Source organism: Sphaeramia orbicularis, chromosome 1 (genome assembly GCF_902148855.1).
Source record: "Sphaeramia orbicularis chromosome 1, fSphaOr1.1, whole genome shotgun sequence".
Taxonomy (NCBI): Eukaryota; Metazoa; Chordata; class Actinopteri; order Kurtiformes; family Apogonidae; genus Sphaeramia; species Sphaeramia orbicularis.
This window is the reverse complement of record NC_043957.1, coordinates 38,871,547-38,893,292: the sequence shown is the minus strand read 5'-3', so window position 1 is coordinate 38,893,292 and position 21,746 is coordinate 38,871,547. Positions and strand designations below refer to the sequence as shown.

Genomic DNA, 21,746 nt, shown 5'->3' with positions numbered 1-21,746 from the left:
TAACGGGCAAAGTGTCAACACTCCAAAAATGTGTGTGTATTTCCTGAACACATTGACCCCAGACACTCCAATTCAAGATGTGAAGAAAGGACATAATATGGTTTGTTTAACATCCTCATGCTGAGGTCTGGCCCTGTTAAAATGATTCTGCAACATGCACTGCTGAGCCTTTTGTACTCTGACCGCCCTCCTCCTCCTCCTCTCAACTGCGTTAAATCTTTGTAAAGGACAAAAGAGATTATTTTTAATGAACTGGGATTGTTTGTGTCCAGGAAATAAATCTTGGGACATCAGCAGCACAAGGATACATGCACAAAGTGTGTGTATGTGTGTGTTTATATACCCTATACGTATCAGACACGAGGAAACATTCAGGCATCCCTGGGCCTCTAGCAGGATCGTCGTTTACCAGGTAGGTGTCAGTAGCCTAAAAAAATAACAAAAACATTATTACTTAAGAGATACATGATTAACAGAACCCATTTAATTGCAGTAATTTTAAAGAGGTGATCCAAGAAAGTTGAAAGATATCAGAAATTACAGTAACATTTATGTACATGACGCTGTTTGACCGCTGATTCTTTTCAGTAGTTACATGAAGTTAACATATGCCCACAACAGAAAGTAAAGCAATAAATGTCATTTCACAAAATATTTCACATTTTTGTCAAAATATTCATTTCAAAAGATGACATTCTGTATGTCTGTCTGTTGTACTGTAAATGTACCTGGTGTCACAGCCGTACCCTAAATCTTACTGTTGTTTTTTTTTTTTTTTTTCTCCACAGAAACACACTGTCTGCTACCAGCTCCATACACCCTCACCCAGACTGTCTGTAAGTTCCAGTGTGTATGCATGTATGTGTGTGTAAGTTTGCATTCATGGAGCTTCATTTGTATTCTAAGTCAAGCAGGCAGGCAGGCAGGGTTCTGGCAGGGCCCGGAGCTGTGAAATGGGCTCTCCTTGCAGTTCTACCGTTGATTGGATCAACCTATCCCTCTCTACTTAGCCGAAGGGAGCCCAAATCCCACAGCCGCTGTGCAGTTCTGTGAAATCCTATTTCATTTCACAACTTTAACGGATAAAAAAGCGTGCACACATGCTTGTGCCAGCCCAAGACCCCATGTCACATTTATTTAGCAAAACGGGAGCGGAGAGAAAACAGTGCATGTGGTTTGTGGAAACATTTAAATGTACACACATATAGTCTCACCCTCTTGAAAATATAATCACCTGCGCATATACATTTTTTCCACGCCCATATGATCTCTTCCTTGTACAAAAACACACAGAAACACACATAAGCACTCACACACACCAGTGCACACGTGCATGCCACTTACGCAGACACACAGACACAAACCCCATAATAAGAGCCAGACGTTGGCAGACCACACAGCCCTGAGTTGTGGTGAAAACAAAGGCTATTCATATCCTTCGCAATGAGAGGTCTGTACAGCTAACTCTCTTTCTCCCTTTCTCCCCCGTCTCTCCCCTCAGCTTTTTATTACAGATAATCTGCACTCGCAAACCTTCCATTTTTCTGCAATTGTGCGCTTTCTAATCATCTTTATTAGTCCATAAACATTTTATTTTTTTAGTCTTTTTTATTGCCTAGGCTTCCAGCTCCGTAAGGGGGCAACACAGTGCCCATTGTTGAGCCACAAGAAGAGGATGAAGCCAGGAACGGAGTGAGAAAGGCCTACTGATAAGACTGCAAAGCATTATGGGAAAGGAGTAGCAGAGTTTCATAGATGCACATAAGCACATACATGCTGATACACACACACACACACACCAATGCAAACACACAGTCTGCCAGGCCACATGTGTCTGATAACAAGACGATGCATTTGATTGGCTGGCGGTCAGAATAATGGCCTGTATCCACGGCACCTGTGTGTGGGTCCACACTGGTGTGAGCCTGCCGAGTACAAGCTAATGGACCCCGGTGCATCAGGTGTGCTGGAGCCTCTGTGATTGGCTGTCTGTGGCCAGAGACAGGATCAGGTGCACCCATAAGCGTCCTCTGATTGGTAGAGTGAGACCCAAAAATCTGCGAGTGGAAAGGAGCTGTTTTCATTGGCAGCCACTTGCCTAGTTCACTGCTGGTGAACTGGTGCCTGGATGGATGGCAGTGGGACAAATGGTTCAACTGGAAGTGTGTGAGTGCGCTGCAGAGAAACATTCTCACTTTCATCAGCATGTTTATGCAGCTCTTCATATACTGTACAATAAATTTAACTTTGATAGGCTAAAAGGAGCTCATCTTTAACCCGACTCAGCCACTTTGAAATATTACAAATGACATAAAAAATGACACAATATTACCCATTATCTTTTAACAATGGGTAATTTGCTCTCATTTCATATTAACTATCCAACCGACAAAATGGCCTCTTTATATTGTCAGCCAAAGAAACAGGTGCTGATGAACCTCAATCCCATTGTGTAACAGTGAATAACATGAAGCTAATGAATAGGCTAAGCTCTGTACCTGCCACTGGGGAGGCCAGAACATACTGACTCCCTTTGTAGTAAACCCCAAAAAAAACTCCAGGCCCCCAAACGCTCTCTCCTGCAGCAGTGTATGAATTATATATTGTACTATATATATAGAGCATATGCCCAGCCCATATGGCCAGCCCTGAGCGAAAAAATCTCAAAGCCCTCCTTAATTAACATTTTAGAGGGAAGATTCGGAGGCGGGAGATTGAGTCAGTGACCTATTTGGAGTCCATCATTGCCCGATGCAAATGTGTTAATTGAGACAGATTTTCCCACTCCACAAATATGCAGGGGATAGCGATTGAGGATGTTTTGTTCCAGCCATCTGATGTAAGGTAGGGGTATAGTATCTGCTTTAAAATGGCCTTCCTGCTGCCTTGACTGACAAAAGAAGACACTTCTGTTTCACTTTTCCCCCTCACTTTCTTTCCTTGGCTCACTCTTTATCTCTCTCTTTTTCTCTCTCTGGGTATATGTGTTGACGACCATATGGCCAAATTCTTTGGAGGTGAGATCTCCAAAACCTGCTCACACACTTGTGAGCACACTAACACATGTACTCAGACACATACACACCTCCACAGAGCTTTGTGTATGAAAGGCCCTGATTTGTTCTCAGATGGCTCCATTTTAAAGCACATGAATGGCAACATATCAATGATCCTCCTCCCTATCTTTCTGTCTCTCTGCATCTCGCATTAGCAGTTACACACAAAAACACAATGACACACTACACACCACCTACACACAAAAACTTTCACTACTCACACACCTGGTGCAATCCTTTCCTCATTTTCTGAACCCATTTATTCTGGCTGCTGCACAATCATCAACCACACCATCACTGCTGTCAGTCCATTTTTTAAAAACTATAATTATTATCAACAGCATTGTGTCTTTTATGGGTTTTTATCATCGTGATTTGGTGGCTAGAAATACCACTGCCAAGTTTAAGGCACAGGATAAAAATGGGGGGATGGGGAGAGAGAAAGAGATAGTCCAGCCAACCTGCGTGAGATGGCAACCACTTCAAAGACGCCGGGCCTCACCGGCGATCTGTTCCATGGTGTGTGAGGGGTGTATGAAAGGCAGAAATGGCCGGCGTGTGAGTCCCTGCCAAAGCTACCTCGGGGAGAAATGTTGGAAAAATACGATTTTTCACACAGCCATCTCAGGGGGTTGAAGGGAAAACGGGGAAAATAAGACAGAAGATGAGAAACTGTGGGGCTGAATTAAAAAAAGAAAGATGGATGGGTGGCTGAGCAGAGTGGGGCTAATTATTTCCCTCCACTTGTGGGTCCTGAAGGTTTTGTTGGGTCAGAAGTATAGCCAAGATATAGTGCTGAAGATTGCATTTGGCTTAATTGTGCAGTTGCATTTTATACAATAGTAAACGGTGGGATTCTGGATGAAGAATGAAGCACATGGTGTGAACACTTTCTATTAAGCAGGCTTGACTGTAGGAGGCATGAGTGTAAAATTATTTTAGATGACTTAAGCAAAAACATTCAGGTTATGCCTGAAAGTCAAATGTTGACATGTGTGGCACATATAAAGCTACTTACAGGTGGTGAAACTTTGGAAAAAGCCTAGACGCAAAAGCTTGCTAAAATAACAATAACTTTCCAAAGAAATATATCTCTTTAACAAAGCCAAAACTGTTATGATGAAACAAGTTTAAACAGAGAGCGCATTGTGACACACCCCAAGATTTGCCTGGTCTGGCACCTCGCCTGTCAACCACTGATCTTGCTTGACAGGCTAAGCTACGGACTGTGGCCTTTAGATAATACTATGCCAATTGTAACACTGAACTTTCTATTTTGCTGCCACACTGGTTGCACCATACGCCACCTTATACATAAGGTAACCGAATGCCACTGGCACCCTTTTTCCTTCACAGATCTTCATTCAAGTTTCTTTAATGGCCAAACCACACTCAGTTCAGGCCTAGCCGCAATGGCTAAGTACATTTAACAATGAGGTTTGAGCTGGTACAATCAACCCTTTGTGTCACACAAGGACTGATCCACAGGGAGATTTTCTTGTGGTTATGGTTCTAATAGAGCAGAGTTTACCACAAAGACCAGGAAGCATAGAGTTACACTACAAAACACACACATACACACTCCGTATGACTCAATAAGGCCGCATGTTGAGCTCATTTCAAATGTTTCACCCACTTCCAAGTAAAATGGAATGATACTCTTAAAATTTATTTAAGACTACAGTAGGGTTAACGCCCACCTCCCACCTTGACACCAGTAACAGCCCTGGAATTTGGATTGACTGACAGGATCTGTGGTTGGCAGATTTCTGCAGCAACAACCGCAGTGCAACCAACTGTGAAATTATAGACCCACAATCAAAACAAAATGAGGATTGTAATATTACAGCCAATCATGAAGCATTGTCTAATGAAACACACACCTGAAACACATTTGAAAAAAATATAGACAGGTAATTGGACGGCTAATATGACAAATCACATGTGGCCTACAATTTGGCATTTTGAACTGCTGAAGGCCTCTGTATGTTGTTGTGCAGGTATAACAGGGTGCCGCATCCGCCGTGGGCAACAAACACTTTTGGCAGGTGATGCTATAAGAAAGTTATGCAACATAGATATTTAAAACACATGAAAATATGTAATCCCATTCCCCTGATGTGACAGGGGGTGTGAAAACTGCATTGCTCATTTGAGAGACATAAATCAAGTTTCTCAAGGAATGTTTGTTGGTGACACTAAGTGTGTACTGGCAGACTATGTTTTACACCGCTGCACAAAGACAACCTATATTTATTTATTTGGTGATATAAATTTAATATAATGCCTTTTGGACATCTCATTGGAACATATTTAATAATCTAAAGTGCATAAGAGACCATTTGTACCATGAACAATTCTTTTACTGAACAAATAATACTAAAATATTCCCTTGCCCACAGGTTTCATTGAAAACTGTGAATTTTGCTTCATTTCTTGCTATTTTCATGTGATTGGCGCTTAACATTTTGGCTGTGTAATGTTTAGTATTTGAGTTGCATTGACTGGCTTTAGAGACAAAGGCACTTCAGAGTAAAATTACATCCGTTTTCATTCTAAATAAACATTTTATATCTGGGGACAAGCAATACACAGACACACTAAGGTGTGTGGTGGAGGAGCTGTTTATGTTTTACAAACAAACACTATGTAACTGGACAATCTCAGGTTAAAAAATTGCATTTTAAGAATATGTTGAGATCAAATTTGAAAACATTTTAGAGCATGTTTTAGATGTATTCAGCTACAGTGTTGTGTTATTTTATATGGTCATTTTATGAAACCAAAAGATGAACAAATCTAAATTCAAACCTTAATGCCTAAATGCAAAACACTTCCACATAATCTAAAATAATGGCACCATTTCTGAGCTATTTTAATCATAAAAGTATAAATTGTAACATAGCTCACAATCTAGGAATCCAACAGAGATCCATTTTAATACAGTAATTATTTAATGTATTTGGAATGAACAGACACTGAAAGTATAAACTATATCCTTTATATCTGTATATTCTGTTGTATTTTATACACTTGTTTATTTCATCTCCAACCACATAGAAATTTTTATTATTATTTTTAGCTGAATAAATGCTGCAGAGGTACTCTTTTCAGTGCTGCAATAACCACTTTTAGCACTTGTTCTGGGGCACAAAGAAGTCTGTGTCACCTCACCTCCCCACCCCCTTGTAGTCGCTATAAAGTGTCATCAACTACGTACATGAAGTGCCCATTGATAAAAACAGCAGCCGTTTCACACAGAAAAAGCACAGTCCTGGTGCAAGGTGCAGGACAGTGCAGTAGACCTGCACCACATACACTTTAGGGTAGTTTCCAAAATATCACAACAATAATAATATTAGTGATCGTAATAAAAGCACTGCTCCTGTGGTCCTTTCAGATCTCCTCTGCAGCAATCATCAGTGTGTTCACATGTGTGTATTATTCTGTTTGATGATCGGGGAGAGGAGAGGATCAGCCTCCTCTTTGTCAGTCGTCTATTGAAATGCCTCTGCAAATATTTCAGCCTGTGCGTGGGTAACAAACTGAGGGTGAACGAGTGTAAATTTAGTCAAGTGGGGATTTTTCTGTTATATATGAGATACATAATTCAGTGCTGTTATGTTGATGTTAAAGTTTTAGAGGTAACAGTAAGAGCACAAGCTCTAATATCTAACATCTACATCTAAACCTTTAGACTATAAAATATAAATGTACGTTAAAATATAGAGTGATGTGCGGACATTATTGTATATATTTATATCATATTAGTTGTTTTTCTGTCTTTGTCTAAATTCGCTTTGATACTTTACTTTTCCAACTTGAGAGCACACACATACACACACACACACACATACACACATATAGGCTACACACATGCAGGTGTGTTGCAGTGTGTTATATGTCATCTGGTCTCAAAATCTGAGCCAAATCTGCTCCAATCCAACAGAGTGCAGGTCATTTATAAAGGATTTAAAAAAAGAAAAGAAAAGAAAAGAAAAAGGAAAAATATCTGAAAATAACTGCGGGGATGCAGTTGAACACATGCAATGTTTAGTTTATTTCAGTCCTATAGACTTTACCCTATAGACCCCAACAGAGGGGAACTATTGAGTTACACAGCACGTACCATTATAGCGTGGGGAGATCTGCCAACCCTCTCAATGCCCCATTTTCCTTTAAAAGTTCAGCTTCCAAAAAAGTGAGAGAGGGAGTGCGGGCTGAGGGAGGAAGACTTGGTCTCTTCGCTGTTGCCGGAAGCAAAAAAAGGACCTTTAAACAAGTCGGCCTTAGGCCCAGATACAAAAAAAACACACGCTCTTTCAAAAGTGCACTCTGCAAGAGATAGGAGGAAAACAGGACAGCAGCTCCGAGCCCTTCGTCTACCGATGTTTGGCCTCAGATGCGCCCATGTCCAGCAGAAAGAAGTCACGGAGACGTCTGCGTCAAAGTCCCGAGGTGCGTTCTTCAGCAGCCAAACTTGTCCAGCAGATTGGGAGACGCTAAAAAACTCCCCGAAACAATATTAATAACACGGTTTAAAAAAAAAAAAAAAAATAATAATAATAAAATAAATGGACGGGAAAGGTGATGGAAAGTAAGTTATCTTTATATTATTTTTTTCCCGTGCGTAGCCTTTGCAGTCGGGCAGCTTCTTTATCCAAAACGTGTCCAAAAGCGGCTGTCTCGTGCGCCGCGCGTCCGATCTGTTTTACCCTCGTATCTCTCTCTCTCTCTCTCCTCTCTCTTGTTCCAAACACACACAAACACGTCCACGCACACACGCAGAGTTACACACAAACGGGGGGACACCCCTGGTCCCTCGTCGCCTCCTCCTCAAAGCTGACGAGATGAAAGAGCAGCTTGCGTCGCTCTTCTTCAAATCGGTGCTTTTCTGGATCCGCTGACAGCAGAATGCCTGCACACAGACACGCAGTCGGTCCGGGCTTCGGCGGGGCTCCGGGCGCCTCGGTGCGTAAAATGGAAGCTCTCCGTGCGCTCCGGCTACGACGACAGATAGCTTACACTTCCCTCCCCAAAAATATCCGCCACTATAAAGCTCACCTCAGCGCCGTGCCCCCCTTGTCCACGCACACGCACATACGCACACATGCACAGACAAAATAATAGACAAGAATTGGGGCAGTTGTTTACGGAGAAGGCGGGGGCAGCGTCGAAGTGCAGAATTATTAGGTGAATTATTAATAAAGTGAGCGGTGTGCAGGCTGTCGCGCAGAGAGCGGAGTGGCCAGAGGAGCAGCTGGGGTTTTAGGAGCATTAGGAGGACCAGGGGCTAAATCACGGACGGCGGGGATTAGACTAAACTGGTTCCTATACAGACTATAAATGCTGTAGATTTCAGAGTGCGCTATATATATATGCAAACTGGGATTCCCGTAGTTACATGCGTTCCAATCTGGGGTCAACATCAAGCATCAGAAAGGTCAGGGGGTTCATTTAGGAGAAGTGAAGCTGATCACACTGAGCAGATGCTTCCTATAGATGAGCTTTAGAGGGTTTTCCAGAGGCAGGTCTAGTCCTGTTTATGTTGATGTATAACAGGTGTATTAAGGTGGAACATGTTCAGGTGCTTTTGTTTACTGCAGTGGCATTAATGGGATTAGGCAGGTTTTCTAATACAGATTTACTGTCACAATGTCTCCAAACACATGACGCAGTGAAGGAAAGGCTTGAGATAATGCACGTGAAGGCGCAGAGAGATTTAAGGCCATAAAAAAAATAAATCTGACTTTAGGGAAATAAGTGCAGATCATAAAATGAAGGTTTGTAAGGAAATACTCACAGTTGTGAAGCAGAAGTTTGCAGCTGCAGCAGAAGGAGTAAAACAAGTGCACATTCTTTGTCTGATTCAGGAAAAAAGACTAAAAGGCAAGTAGAGTTTCATAAAAATAAGACTTCTTTAGGAGTTGGAGTATTTGTTGAAATAAAGTTTGAACATTCTGATGGGACTAGATTCTTCCATGCAGTGTTGTTATCAGGACGGTATTTTACCTGAAAAGAGAAAATTAAAGAAACTTTACCTTTCACATAAAACGGAAATAAGACAAATGTGAGTTAGCATGTTATTTTATTTCAAATAATTCATTTGAAATGTGAGCAAAAATGACCAAAATTGTGTCATTAACCTATCTCTCTTTGTTGTCTTCATTCTCCCACAGAAAATTATCTAAAGTTGTTGTTTTTTTTTTTTTTTTAACTAAATACCAAAGAGTCTGGTTTAAATAAAGATAAAGTAAATATTTCCATTCTAACAGGAGCATTTGTCGGTGCTTTTTGTTGCTGATGGATCAGAACTGAACAGGTTTCTGCCCCTTGTCTCAGCTGTGCGTGTGTCGTTATCTGTCCTTCTAAAAATCAGACATCTAATGACATTCCTCCAACCTGATGGCTTATCAATAATTAAATGTTGACCTCCCCACACATTTGGTCACATCAATTATTCAGCAGTAAATGAATTTGTGGATTAATTTTTTTCTTTTTTTATTTTAGGTTAATTAATTTGAGAAACAATATTTTTATTTCAGTGTTTGTGATGGTCAGACATGTACAAGGTTTTGAGGTGATGAGGAGGTGATGAAGGCCCCGCTGGCTCCTTTATTGAAAATAGCACACACCGTATTCAACCCTTTTTTTTTGTGCAGATATTTTTATTGTCATTGTTTTTTTGTTTTGTTTTGTTTTTTTGTTTCAAATAAATGCCAGCAATAACCTCAAATTACGAATCAAATTGATCAAATTAAATGTATTCGACAGTGACGAAAATGTTAAGTCAAAGACTTTGTTTTTTATTTCAGACACTGAAATGATTATCTTCTAGTTTTGATCATCTTCTCAGATTGATTTCATTTTAGGAGAAAAATTCCAAATATACAACTTTTCTCCCCCCTTTTTTGGACCTGATAGAATTTTTTTTTTTTTAATCGCAAACAACAAACAGTTGAGCTTTTTTTGATTTGGATATTTCATTATTTTCATCACTTTCATTCAGATGTCGTTTAATATTTAGCCTATCATTATATTTATTTAATTTAACTTAATTTTTACCTCCTACAAGTGTTTTGTGGAAAGTTGAGCAGTTAATCATAATGTGACAAATCAATGCCAGAAAACCCAATAATAATAATAATAATAACAATAATAATAATAATAATAATAACAATAATAATAATAATAAATGTAATGATTCATTAATTAATTAATATCAGTCTCAAATAACTGTATGCACTGGGTTCATTTCCTGATTTGCTGTACTCTGATCGTCCTAAACTTTTTCATTTTCTTTCAGTATTAATCTTTTTTTCCTTTCTTTTCTTCCAGATGCTGATGACTGCCCGTCGGCCTGTTTGCACAATGACCAGTTGAATGGAAAAACACCAACATGTGTCTCTAAACCCCAAATAATCCCACAACACGGATTTTTCTAAACCCTGAAGTAATTTACAAATAACTTTTTGTGACCTCAGGATGAGCCTTTACAGTACGTCTCAGATGAGTTTTTTTTTTATTATTATTATTTTGTATTATTTTGTTAGTTTCAGGTAAATAAAATCTGCTTTTCCGACAGAGCCTTCCCATAAATCCGTCGGTCTGGCGATTTATTTAACAAAATGAATAAAATACGAAGGTGAATCGCAAATATGTTCATGTAAAGTTTATTTTGTCGATAGTCTTTAAATATGCGTAAAAATAATTGAATGTAAAAGCTGCAGAAAAGCACAAATCGTTACCTGCAACGAACAGCTGCAATAAAATACCTGCATTTAAAAGAAAGAAAACTGCAGTAAATTATGTATTAATTAAAACCGTCCGAGTACATATTGAATTAATGATAAAGTAGGCTACTGTCGGTAATTATGATTAAAATGTCTAAAACAAAATTAGATCAAACTTTCTAATATAAACTTTCATTTATGTCTTTAACACCGTTTCTTAACAATGATTCGTTGAAAAAATAAAGCTTGAAATCCGTTCAATAAATAATTCCTGCATATTAATATGCCTTAAATAATTATTTATACTCATGTGCTGATGCTCCATATGTTAATGCCAGCTGACCCCGTTTCAGTTTAAGAATAATGTATGTTTTTCTCTCTGTTTTTTGTGTTAATGGTGGGGGAAAAAATGAGGAATTGAAAAAAAAAAAAAGTCCAAAACTTTATATATAGGTTATATTAAAATAAATTAAAAGGAAGAGATAAGTGTTTTGCCTCTGTTTGACTGAAAAATGTACATTTGATTTCTATGCTCTGAAAGTTAAAATTAAAGAGAAAAAAATTAATAGTAATAAGTGTAGGAACAGTGTTGGCCTGGTATGGACCTAATAATGTAAGGAAGCCTATAAGTGTCAATTAGGCTGAGCTTTGGGTTAATGAAAGCCCTAAGCAGCATGTCTCACCACAGCCCCCTAAACCAGCCATTACTGCAGACCACAACGGCTCTGATACCACGCTGTTTTAAGACCCAGCATTATGTGGGCAATAAGTTCCCTAAACCTCACTGTAAGAAGCAACGGGATCAGGAAAGCAAAGTTCAGAGAACACACTACTTTTCCAACATCTTGAGGCTTGTATGTAAACCCAGAAACCAGAACCAGAGAAACCTGGAAAAAAATCACACAGACTGACACTTTAAAGTAATTATCAGACAGGACAGTGAACTTTTGTTTTTTTTGTTTTTTTTTTGTTTGTTTTTTTAAGGGATGCTATTTAGATAAATTTCAGCAGAAAAATATTCACTTATAAATAATGGAATCACAAAAAAGAGCAGGGGTTGGCACACTGCAAACAGGATGCAGCATGTAAAGTTTAACACAAAAGTGAACATTTTATCAAAGTTATTAACAGAATATAAAGGGAAGAGGCATTGCAATTGTATTATGAAAGACTTTCAGTTTATGTAAAGGGAAAATCAACACCTGAAGCAGATTAAAAGGCCGCTGTCCTGTTGTCGCTCTTCCTTTAACAGCACTTCTGTCTGCAGAATCTGCTCCTGTTGCCCTCTACTGCAGTGAAGTAAAGTAAAGTAAATATTTGAATGGTCTTATATAAAATATACTGTAAAGCAGGCCATATATCAAACTTAGTGGAACATTCTTTTTCCTCTAAAATCTTCATTCCTCCCTCTGCTGAATGAAATGGCCTGGAGAATTCTGCGTCTCCATGCGAGAAGTGTAATAAGCTCAAGAAAGGAGGAAAAAACAAGGCTCTTTTTGTCTGCGGCGGCCGAGGTTTTATCCCAGCGTTGCCGAGTGTTGTCTAGCATTACAAATCTCAGCCTGGCCTGGATGGACACAGGAGGGCTCTGCTGGCCCTGCTCACACTGCCTGCATCCTTTACGCTCTGCCATGCAAATAAACCTAAATGAGAGGCTAGCTGGGAGAGAGCAATGGAGATGGAGGGTTGTTGAAGGGGAAAAAAGATGGAAGGGACCGAGGCAGGGAGGGAGGAAGGAAAAAGGGGAGAGAAAAATAGGAAGAATAAACTTTGGAATGGCTCTGGGGTGGAAGTGGAGAAATGTATGTGGCAAGTAAGGAAGGAAGGACGTAGTTAGTGTGAAGGAGTTGCATAGGGACAAAAAGAGAAAAGTCTGTGCGGGTTTGTGTGCAATAGAGAGAAAGAGAAAAAGAGTGGGCACTAACCGGCCATTGGAGGGGTGAGGAATGCCCGGCCCTGGCACAGGAGAATGGGATGGAGGGTGGAGTATGTTCACAGCGCTGTGCCAGCCGAGCACATTCCCACTACAGAGTCATGGAAACTTTTTAACCTAAAGATTTTGAAGCACCAGCAGTTTCCTGCGGGAGAGTTTTCACACCGGGGTGAAATAATACAGGTCTTTATTGTAATGTTATCAGAATACAATGTAAAAGAAACCCAGAGTATTGATGAAACCATCATCATCTGAGGCCAAAAGGGACACAAGCAGTATTTTTTTAATAATACATTTTAGCTGTTTTTTTTTTTTTTTTTTTTACTTGAGTTTGGGCAACACAAAAGGTCCACACAAACACTGATCAGTAAGAGGACACTTCCTTAAACTGAACAAAGATCTGTAATTTTAGAAAAGAGGGTCATCTATTCCACTCGCTTCCGTCTTGTTGGAAGGAAAAGAATAGGTGGACACAAACTCAGGTTTCGTTTGGTGCAGTTTGGCTAATTCCTATTTCATATCCGATGATATCACTGTGACTCATACAGTAATAAACACGTCTTTGAGAACTGGAGGTCATCATTAGTGAAAGGAATAAAACTAAATTTAAAGTTGTAAAGTTGTTATGACAATAAATAAAATAATCCAGTGATATCAATTATTAGTAAAAATTGAGGGGGCAATGCTTCAGATTATTAAGCACATTTACTTTTGATATTATAAATGCCTTTATTTAAGTAGTTAAATATATTTTGCTGGTAATAGTTTCATTTTAAAATGCAGAACAGTGTTCATTGTTATTTTTTACCTACAGTTTCATAAGCAAAAGATCTAATTAACATTTCCACCAAATGTGTGTGACATATAAATGTGAGTGAATATTTACTGTTGTCAAACTTTATGCATTAGTAAGTGAAAAGACAGACGCTGGTTTTTATCAGGAATCAGCCCCTTTACGTCAAGACAGCCGGTTAGGTTTCTGACAAGGCCTCACCTTTCTAAGAACTGGACTGAAGTGACAATATGTGTGCGTACGTTTCTGTGTGTTTGAGTCACTACAGTGGTTTATCAACGGCTGACACAGGGTCGGCTTTGATAACACATGCTAACACGCACATTAAATTTGCCTGCTTTTTAAAAGATTTCACATCAACTTAGATTAATTTCCTCAGCACTTTGACTTTAACCAGAACAAAACATTCACCTAAAGCTTTATTTTTTAAACCCTATAAATGTATTTAATATGACAATAATGAAATAATAAATTTTATTTTGAGTGGAAGCATTTAGTTTGTAAAAAAAAAAAAAAAAAAAAAAAAAAGATAGTAAACATCTCATTGTCTTTACTATTATTATGTTTAATTTTGATAATCATTACTGATGTTGTTAGGTATTTATTTTATTATTTAATCACACGGGATCAGGCGCGCAGAGCATCATATCAGTGTGAATAATAGTCTGTGTCTCTGTGAATGTGTTCGTGTCCCTACAAAGCTGCAGATACTTGCTCAAATGATTCCTCTTTGTGTCATAAACAGTTAGCAAACGTGACCTGATGTGAGGTCAGTTAAACTGCAGCACACACTGGCTGTCATTGTGTCTCTACGTCTCCACCCACTCTGTGAGCGGGGACGACTTTGACACCGTGTGGATTTGTTCTGGGCTGGGCAGGTCACGGCGGGTGCAGTGTAAAAGTAAGAATTAGTTTTATGTTAGTGTGAGGAGGAGGGCAGTTGAATGGAGGTTGTGTGTGTCTATCTGTGTGTGTGTGTGTGTGTGTGTGTGTGTGCTCCCCCAGGAGAAAAGAGGACTCCTAATCTGTTTTCCTGGCTCTTCTTTAAAGGGAGAGCAAGACACACTAGAGGCTTCCTCTGATCTGCTGCCCCATCCATCCCTCACTTTCTCTCTCTCCTCCATCTCTCCTTTCCTCGGTTCCATCATCTGTCTCTCGTTCTCTCTGCTTTTAGCCCTCGTTTTCTCGGCCCCCCGTCCCTATGCTCTCTCATCTGTTGTGTTGGCCCGCTCTGGTCTTTGTATGGCGACAGCCCCCATCTCCAGATACTGCCTAAGAGCTCTGATTCCACTTAATCACTCAGTTTTTTATTAGTTTTCCCTCGCAGGGTATTTTGTGTTCTGAATTGCGTTTATCTATTATGCTGTTTCAGATTTATTGCTTTAGGAGGCAGACTGTGTGGCACACTACCCACCAATACGGTACACGATGCTGTGATCTCTCTACGTCTGCCCCTCTTTATGCCTGTCTGCTTTCATCCCTTCAAAATTAAATGAACAAATACACAAAGAGGGTGCTGTGCCACATTCAGTCACAACTCATCTCATACTTTTTCCTCCACTTTTTTATTAGTTTTCTTTTAAGTATAGCAAGCACCCAAATGCATTTATTTATCGTGCAGCAAAGACCACAGGGGAAGAGTATGTGGTATCAGTTTCTCGGATGGTTCTCTTCACTTGGATCCATCTGTCCTGGCATCTTTTTGCGCCTCATTGCTTTACTTTTCCAATTTCAAAATAAAGATGAAAGTCACAGGTATGGCTTTTTCTGTGAGCACAGATGTCTGTCTTTGAATGAATTTTCTTTAATTTGCAGCTTATTTATTGTGGCTTAGCAGTGACTGTGGCACTTTTAAATTACACTGTAGTCCAAACATGAGGGGGAGAAAAAATACTGTTTATTATTCATTAATTAAGAGCCATTGAGAATTTTTAGCAAACAAGCACTAATGCTTCAGGTTATTTCAGTGCCATGGCTTTGCACTGCAGCCTGAACTGCTTATTTCTACTTAATTAGGAAACATGGCACACATGCTCAAAATATTTTGCCCCAAAATGGCGGCACACCATCCCGACCCTCCATTTTGTTCTGTCACTGGATCCAGTCTGGATCCTGCACCTGACTTGTTGGACCAGTGTTTGCATTTGAAAATACCCTCTCTCCGTGCCCCGCTGTTACTATGCATCCTCTTTAGGTTTATTGGTCAACACGAGTGTCGTTAACCCGCTGCACCAATGGCAAGGCTGTTTCTAACTGATGCTTCCTCCTTCCCGTTTTGCTTCCAGAGGCTTCCTGTGACCAGGGGGATGTGGAGGAGAGAGCAGGGTGGGTGGGGGTGTGGGGTGCTGGCCATCACCCCACTCACCCCACACCAAATCCAGAACCAAACAAGAGACAGAAGGAGGAGGAGAGAAACAGTGATGGAGCAAAGATTTGGTTAAAACACAAATGGGTGACAAATTATAGGAAAACTGTGCATCTTTGTGAGGTGTTGGTCTGTCATATATTGCCAGAATCACTTCAGTGTGCCTTGGCATTGATCCAACAAGTCTGTGAACTCTACTGGAGAGATGAACACCATTCCTCCAGGAGATAGTCCCTCATTTGGTGTTTTGATGATCTTGCATAGGTGTTGAGTTAGGCTGGTAACTGTGAAGGCCATAGCATATGATTCACATCATTTCTATGTTCATTAAACCATTCAGTGACCCCTGTGTGGATAGCAGCATTGACAATCTAGAAGTGGCCAAGCCAATCAAGTTTTTCCTTTAATTTGTCACCTGTCTCTTATTAAGACAAAGCTGGGATTGTGGTGGCTACATACAGAACAACGGCTCCTAATTATATTAAAAAAGAAAGAAAGAAAAATGAATATTCATGACCCTGTCCCTCCCATCCAAATTCAGCACCCTCTTCCTCCCTCCCCTACCAAATCCTCCCTCCTCCTAACTTCCTCTCCCCTCCATTGGGTGGCAACACTTGGTAGGGCACATGGTGAGACAGCTGTTGCAGGGCAACATGGGCATCTGTGGTGCTACATAGAGGAGAAGAGATGGTATGGGGGTGTGGAGTGTATGGTGTTACAGAAGGCATTAGGAGAGGGAGATAGGACCATGTCTCAGCTTTGTGTGCAGACGTGTGTGTTTGTGAGTGAGTCTAAAAAATGGGGGGCTATTAGTGGAACTGTGGGGAAAGGTTAAGAGGTAGAAAACAGGGGGCATACTTTCATCTTTGTCTGTGTAAGGCTGTCAGTGAATAGTAGCACCTTGTCTTCCAAGCTAAAAGACATTAGCATAAGAACACTAGGATGGACCACTCCAAGACTATAGTTAGTGTGTTTCATTCTGTCCCCCCCACCCCCCCCCCCACCCCCTCTGCACCTTCCACTTCAGAGGGAATGGGCGTTTTCCCAGGGTTATTATCACATGCCAGCCCCCCCCCGGGCCCCCCTCCCCATAAACACACCACACATTCACCTCACCCCCACCCATCTCCCCCCCCAATTCCTACCACACACCCTTGCCATTTCACTCTCCCCCAAAGCGCCAGTGCAGCCCCACCTCGCAGTGCCAAAGTGGGCAGCCTCTGCCTTGGCGTTGCCTAGGCCTTCTGGTGCCCTAGATAGCTGCATGAGTGTGTACATGTGTGTTTGTGTGTGTGCATGTGTGTGTTTGTAAGCACTGGCCCAGCTTTGTACGGACACAGCCAGCCCTTTAAACTGTGTCAAGGCTCCAGATGCTGGGAGAGACTGGGATTAACACAGGCGATTGTATGCAGACACATACGCACAAACAGACTCACACAAATAGTCTGTAGGTCCTTATATTGCATCACGCCTCATATGCTTTGTGTTACATGGTTTGTTTTGACAAAAGTTCCTTTGCTTGAATGAGTCGCAAAGAATAACTATGAAAAAGACAAAAAAAAACAAAACAACAACACCTGACTTAATATTAGTGAAACCATTTCACTTTGAGGAAAGAACAGTAATTGGCTTTCGTCTAAACCTGCAAACACTCTTTTATGACATTAATAAAATGTTGGATCACACACAAAAATGTATGAGATGGGATACAAAGGTATCAGAGATCCTATGGTGAATCAACAGACCCTGGCACTTCTCTGAGATGATGTACTGATGCCAATGCAGCACCTCAGAGAGTGGATTTGGATTAAGCAGACAGAGAAAAGGACCTCGGAGACCTGACATACACACACACCCCAGTGTCCGTACACTAGCCCTTTAGCAGCATGCCACTACCCTGAGGGCATGAATGCACACACACAAATATGCGAAGACACACACAAATTCAACCAAGTGTCCACCTACTGTTTCTTTAGTGGTGTGCCACTGCCCTTAGGGTATGCAGATTCTATAAACACACACACACACATACACACACAAGGACACATGCAGAATATACACACAAACATCCCAGTGTGCACATTCCACTGGTGATTCTGACAGGACAGTACCTGAAGGCACTGAAAAGGACTGAAATGATGTGAATGATGGCGAGTTACCGATGCAGTCTCCCCACAAGCTAGCAAAGGCTACTGACTGCTAATTACAAGTATGCAAGCATGTGTGTCCAAGTGTGTGAAAAAGAGAGTAAGTGAGTGTTTTCTTCTAGTGTTCGGCATCTCTCTCCCTCTCCCTCTCTCTCTGTGTCTTGCTGAGCAGTAGTTATGGTGCCAGTTATGGAGTGTTTGCCATAGCAGGGAGCTCCCTTGGCACTGTGCCCTAATTTAGGGGAATTAAAAAGCACTAGACAGGCCCCTTTGTGGCACCGTGCGCACGCTTTAATCTCCCCACGCCTCAGCGGGCACCCACAGCACCAGGAGTGGGCACCGTGCCCATATGACCCCAGGCAATATGGAAATCGCCACCAAAAATCCAAACTAAGCGCCGAGCCCTGCCCCTGGTGCACAGTGCACACAGACATACACAAAGTGATGCACACAAACACAGTGCAAGAGGGACAACGACCAGCTCACAATGGGGCTTTGTACACAGCCCTCACAAATACATACGTAGAAATATGATTTAAAAAACTGAAAAAGTAATTGTATACGGTTCACATGTCAGTGATTACAACACACCCGCTAACACATATAGTTGTTTCAGGAGGCCACCAGGGCATGAAATGAAATACTCCCACTGTTGTCCCTGTTGGCACACATGCTGGCATGTACACAAACACACACATTCACTTTTCCACTCATCCAAAGTTGGTGCGTGTTCTCTTTGAAGTGTAGGTGAGTGTAATGCTTGTCATGAGGTCATCCATCAGGGCTAATGAAACTGGCAGACCCTGACACTGTCTCACTGGGCAGCACCGCTGGCGCCACAAGCTAACTCAAGGAGAAATGGACTGATTTAATTACACAGCGAGGGCACGCGCATGCACATGTAAACACACCTGCGCACAGTAAAGCACATACATGAACACATGCAGGCAAGTATGCACACACATGCTCATACTCAGAAACTTTTTCATATACAGGTTACATATAGCGAGAAGTAAAATCCTATTGCATGCTGATTTACCCATATAAAAATGCATAGATACACCCTCACAACACTCATCAAACACTACCCACTTGTCACTTTTTGCCAAAAACCCAAAGTGCAGCCTAGCAAACTCATGCAACCTTTTAAAGTAGCTAAAAAATTCTGAATACATCCTTGAGTTCAATGTTTCCTGACATAAAAAAGAATGCAATTCACTATCACATTTAAAGTGGACTTGTCATCTTTACAGCCAAACTCAATGAAGGCACCATTAGCAAGCTAGCTGCCCCTCCTGACTGCAGGTTCACAGTGTTCCCAAAAAAAAAAAAAAAAAAAAAAAGAAAAAAACCCACTTTGGCCCTGGAACAGGACGCTCTCCCATCTTTCTCCCTCTCGCTTTCTCTCATTCCCCAGTTTCTCTGTCCCTTGTTACGTTTTCTCTCTCCCTCTGTGTCCATTTGTCTCCCTACTGGTTTCACTTAATAAGCTTCAAAGGTTTCTGGGCAACGTGGGTTTTAAAAAAAAAGTTACCATGGCATTTTTTTGGCACACAGCATCCTCCCTCTCGCTGAGGATATGGGGTTTCCATGACATCGGTGGGCACCTTATAAAGCATACAATTGTGTATATGTTGTGTGTGTGCACATGTGTGTGTATAGTGGACATCTTGTGCCAGCCGCGGCTAAATGATTAGACTCTGGTAGGAAAACCAGGACAGCAGTAAAGCCGGTTGCAGAGTTCAGTTTTAACCGCCAACTCATGCTCACAGACCGTTATATTCCCCAGCACATGATCATCTTCCAAACAGTAATCAATGAAAGTAATTAACACCCCCTGACTTCTGATAGTCAAACATACCATGAGTACTTTTACAACAATGCTTTTTTATGTATCAACATAAAATAAATATAACAATTGTTGACTTTGACAAAATATTAATTAATAAAGTCAATAACAAAGGAGCTTCTTAGAAGTGAGGAGCAAAAAAAAAAAGAAAAAAAAAAGAAGGAGCAGAGATGCATTTTCAGCTAGTACATTCTGTGTTTGTTTTTGTTAAACTTACCCTAGAGAGACTCAAATCCGAGTGCTAACTTTAAAATTGGCTGTAGAAACCCACTGATGGATAATGTTTTCGTACTGGCATCTCTTTTTGTTTCTGCTAATGTTTTTTGTGTGTGTGTGTGTGTGTGTGTGTGTGTGTGTGTGTGTGTGCGTGTGTGTGTGTGTGCTCTTCCATCCAAAGTAATTAACAGCGAGTGCCCAAGTACTCTTTATTTGCTAATATGCAAAATACAAAATTGATTATACAGAACAAAATGATCAGTCCAGTCACTTTTTTTTGTATGTGATTTGTGTTAAGTAATCTGAAATAAGAATAATTCTTGTTCTTTTTCATGGTATTCAAGTGGTGTCTTGACCCCAAAGTTGTATTTGCTCTGAGTAAAACTTCCATTTGTGGTCTGGCTGTAGGAGTTGATGTACACTTCAGCGCAATTCAGCCTCCAGTAATGTGAAATGAATGTGAGCAGAGAAGAACTGGAGCCTGTCTTTAACGTTGTACCATTTTAATAATCACACTCAAGAAAAAAAAAAAATAAAAAAGGACTGGTTTGAATTTAGGCTGATTAAATATAGCGCTTTCCTCAACTGAGTAACATGTAACAGATGTCCATATAATTCCACATTTTCAGTAATAAAAGTGGCAGAAATGTTGCATTGTCCAACTCTGTGTTTCCATTTTAAGTAGCATGAAAAAAAAACAACAACAAAAAAACAACATCATATCAATAAATCCCAAAAGTTATTATTATTTTAAGTTGATTTTCAGCAGTGGCCACAGATGTGACCTTGTATCAGGTCACTGTTTAGGACACCAAGAGGAATAATTTGAGCGAGGATGTGGATTTGTAAAGACAAACACATGGTGAAACATTTCAAACCATAGACTCTGTTATTCAACCTGATATGAATTATTGTATTTCAGTTCTGAATATAAATACTAAATACTAAAAATAAGTCATCATCAAAAACAACAACAACAACAACAATAATAATAATAATAATAATAATAATAATAATAATAATAATAATAATAATAATCAGCTTGGTTGGACCCTATTCCTCTACATACATCTACTGTATGTGTTCCTATGGATTGTTCCTCTAGTGGCCTCTAGTGGTTTTTATATGTTGTTACTATCATGTTGCATTTCATGATTCTTCAGATCTTTACTTTTTCATTTATTTTCCAGGGTCTTACAATGGGGGTAAGGCAAAATTGCATGTTAAAATAGAGTGTCACACAATTAAAACATGAGTTACATACAAAAACACAATGCAAAGATATATTTATCATTTAGTTCACACAGAGGAAGTTTAGCAGTAGAGAAATTTTGTCAAAATAGAGCACAACTTTTTTCCCCTTTTTTCTGTCCTATATTTTATTTTTTATATGTAATAAAACAAACTGGAATTCATCTCGAGCAAAAGCAGTTTCTTAATCATCATCCAATTGGAAAACTGAATTGAAATAAAGGATATGCTACTCCCAATCTTTTAAATTAAATAATAAAAAATAAAAGCTTCATTAAAATTCAAGTTAACGTTCTAGTAATCTTGTGTTTTCCTCCAAGTCAGTGCCATCTGTTCAGCGTCCACTGATTTTTATGTCCCTCTTGTCTGCTTTTCCAAAGCCTTGTGTGACCTTTCAAAGCTA

The 21,746-nt window shown here is 40.2% G+C and overlaps 1 protein-coding gene across 8 annotated transcripts in view; it reads right to left on the bottom strand.

Moving 5' to 3' along the window:
• The window catches only part of nfixa (nuclear factor I/Xa), a 116,079-nt gene extending 107,796 nt beyond the window's left edge, over window positions 1-8,283 (bottom strand). For 2 of the 8 annotated variants that reach the window (XM_030137803.1, XM_030137821.1), the window contains exons 1-2: window positions 7,186-8,282; window positions 344-427 (exon numbers count right to left, since the gene is read on the bottom strand). In XM_030137803.1, the coding sequence (XP_029993663.1) occupies window positions 344-427; window positions 7,186-7,188 (87 nt within the window). In that variant the 5' untranslated portion in view covers window positions 7,189-8,282. Of the gene's footprint in view, window positions 1-343; window positions 428-7,185 lie in introns of all 8 variants that reach the window. The other 6 variants (XM_030137848.1, XM_030137857.1, XM_030137832.1 and 3 more) reach the window with 5 other exon arrangements.
• Between the last annotated feature and the right edge of the window lie 13,463 nt (window positions 8,284-21,746).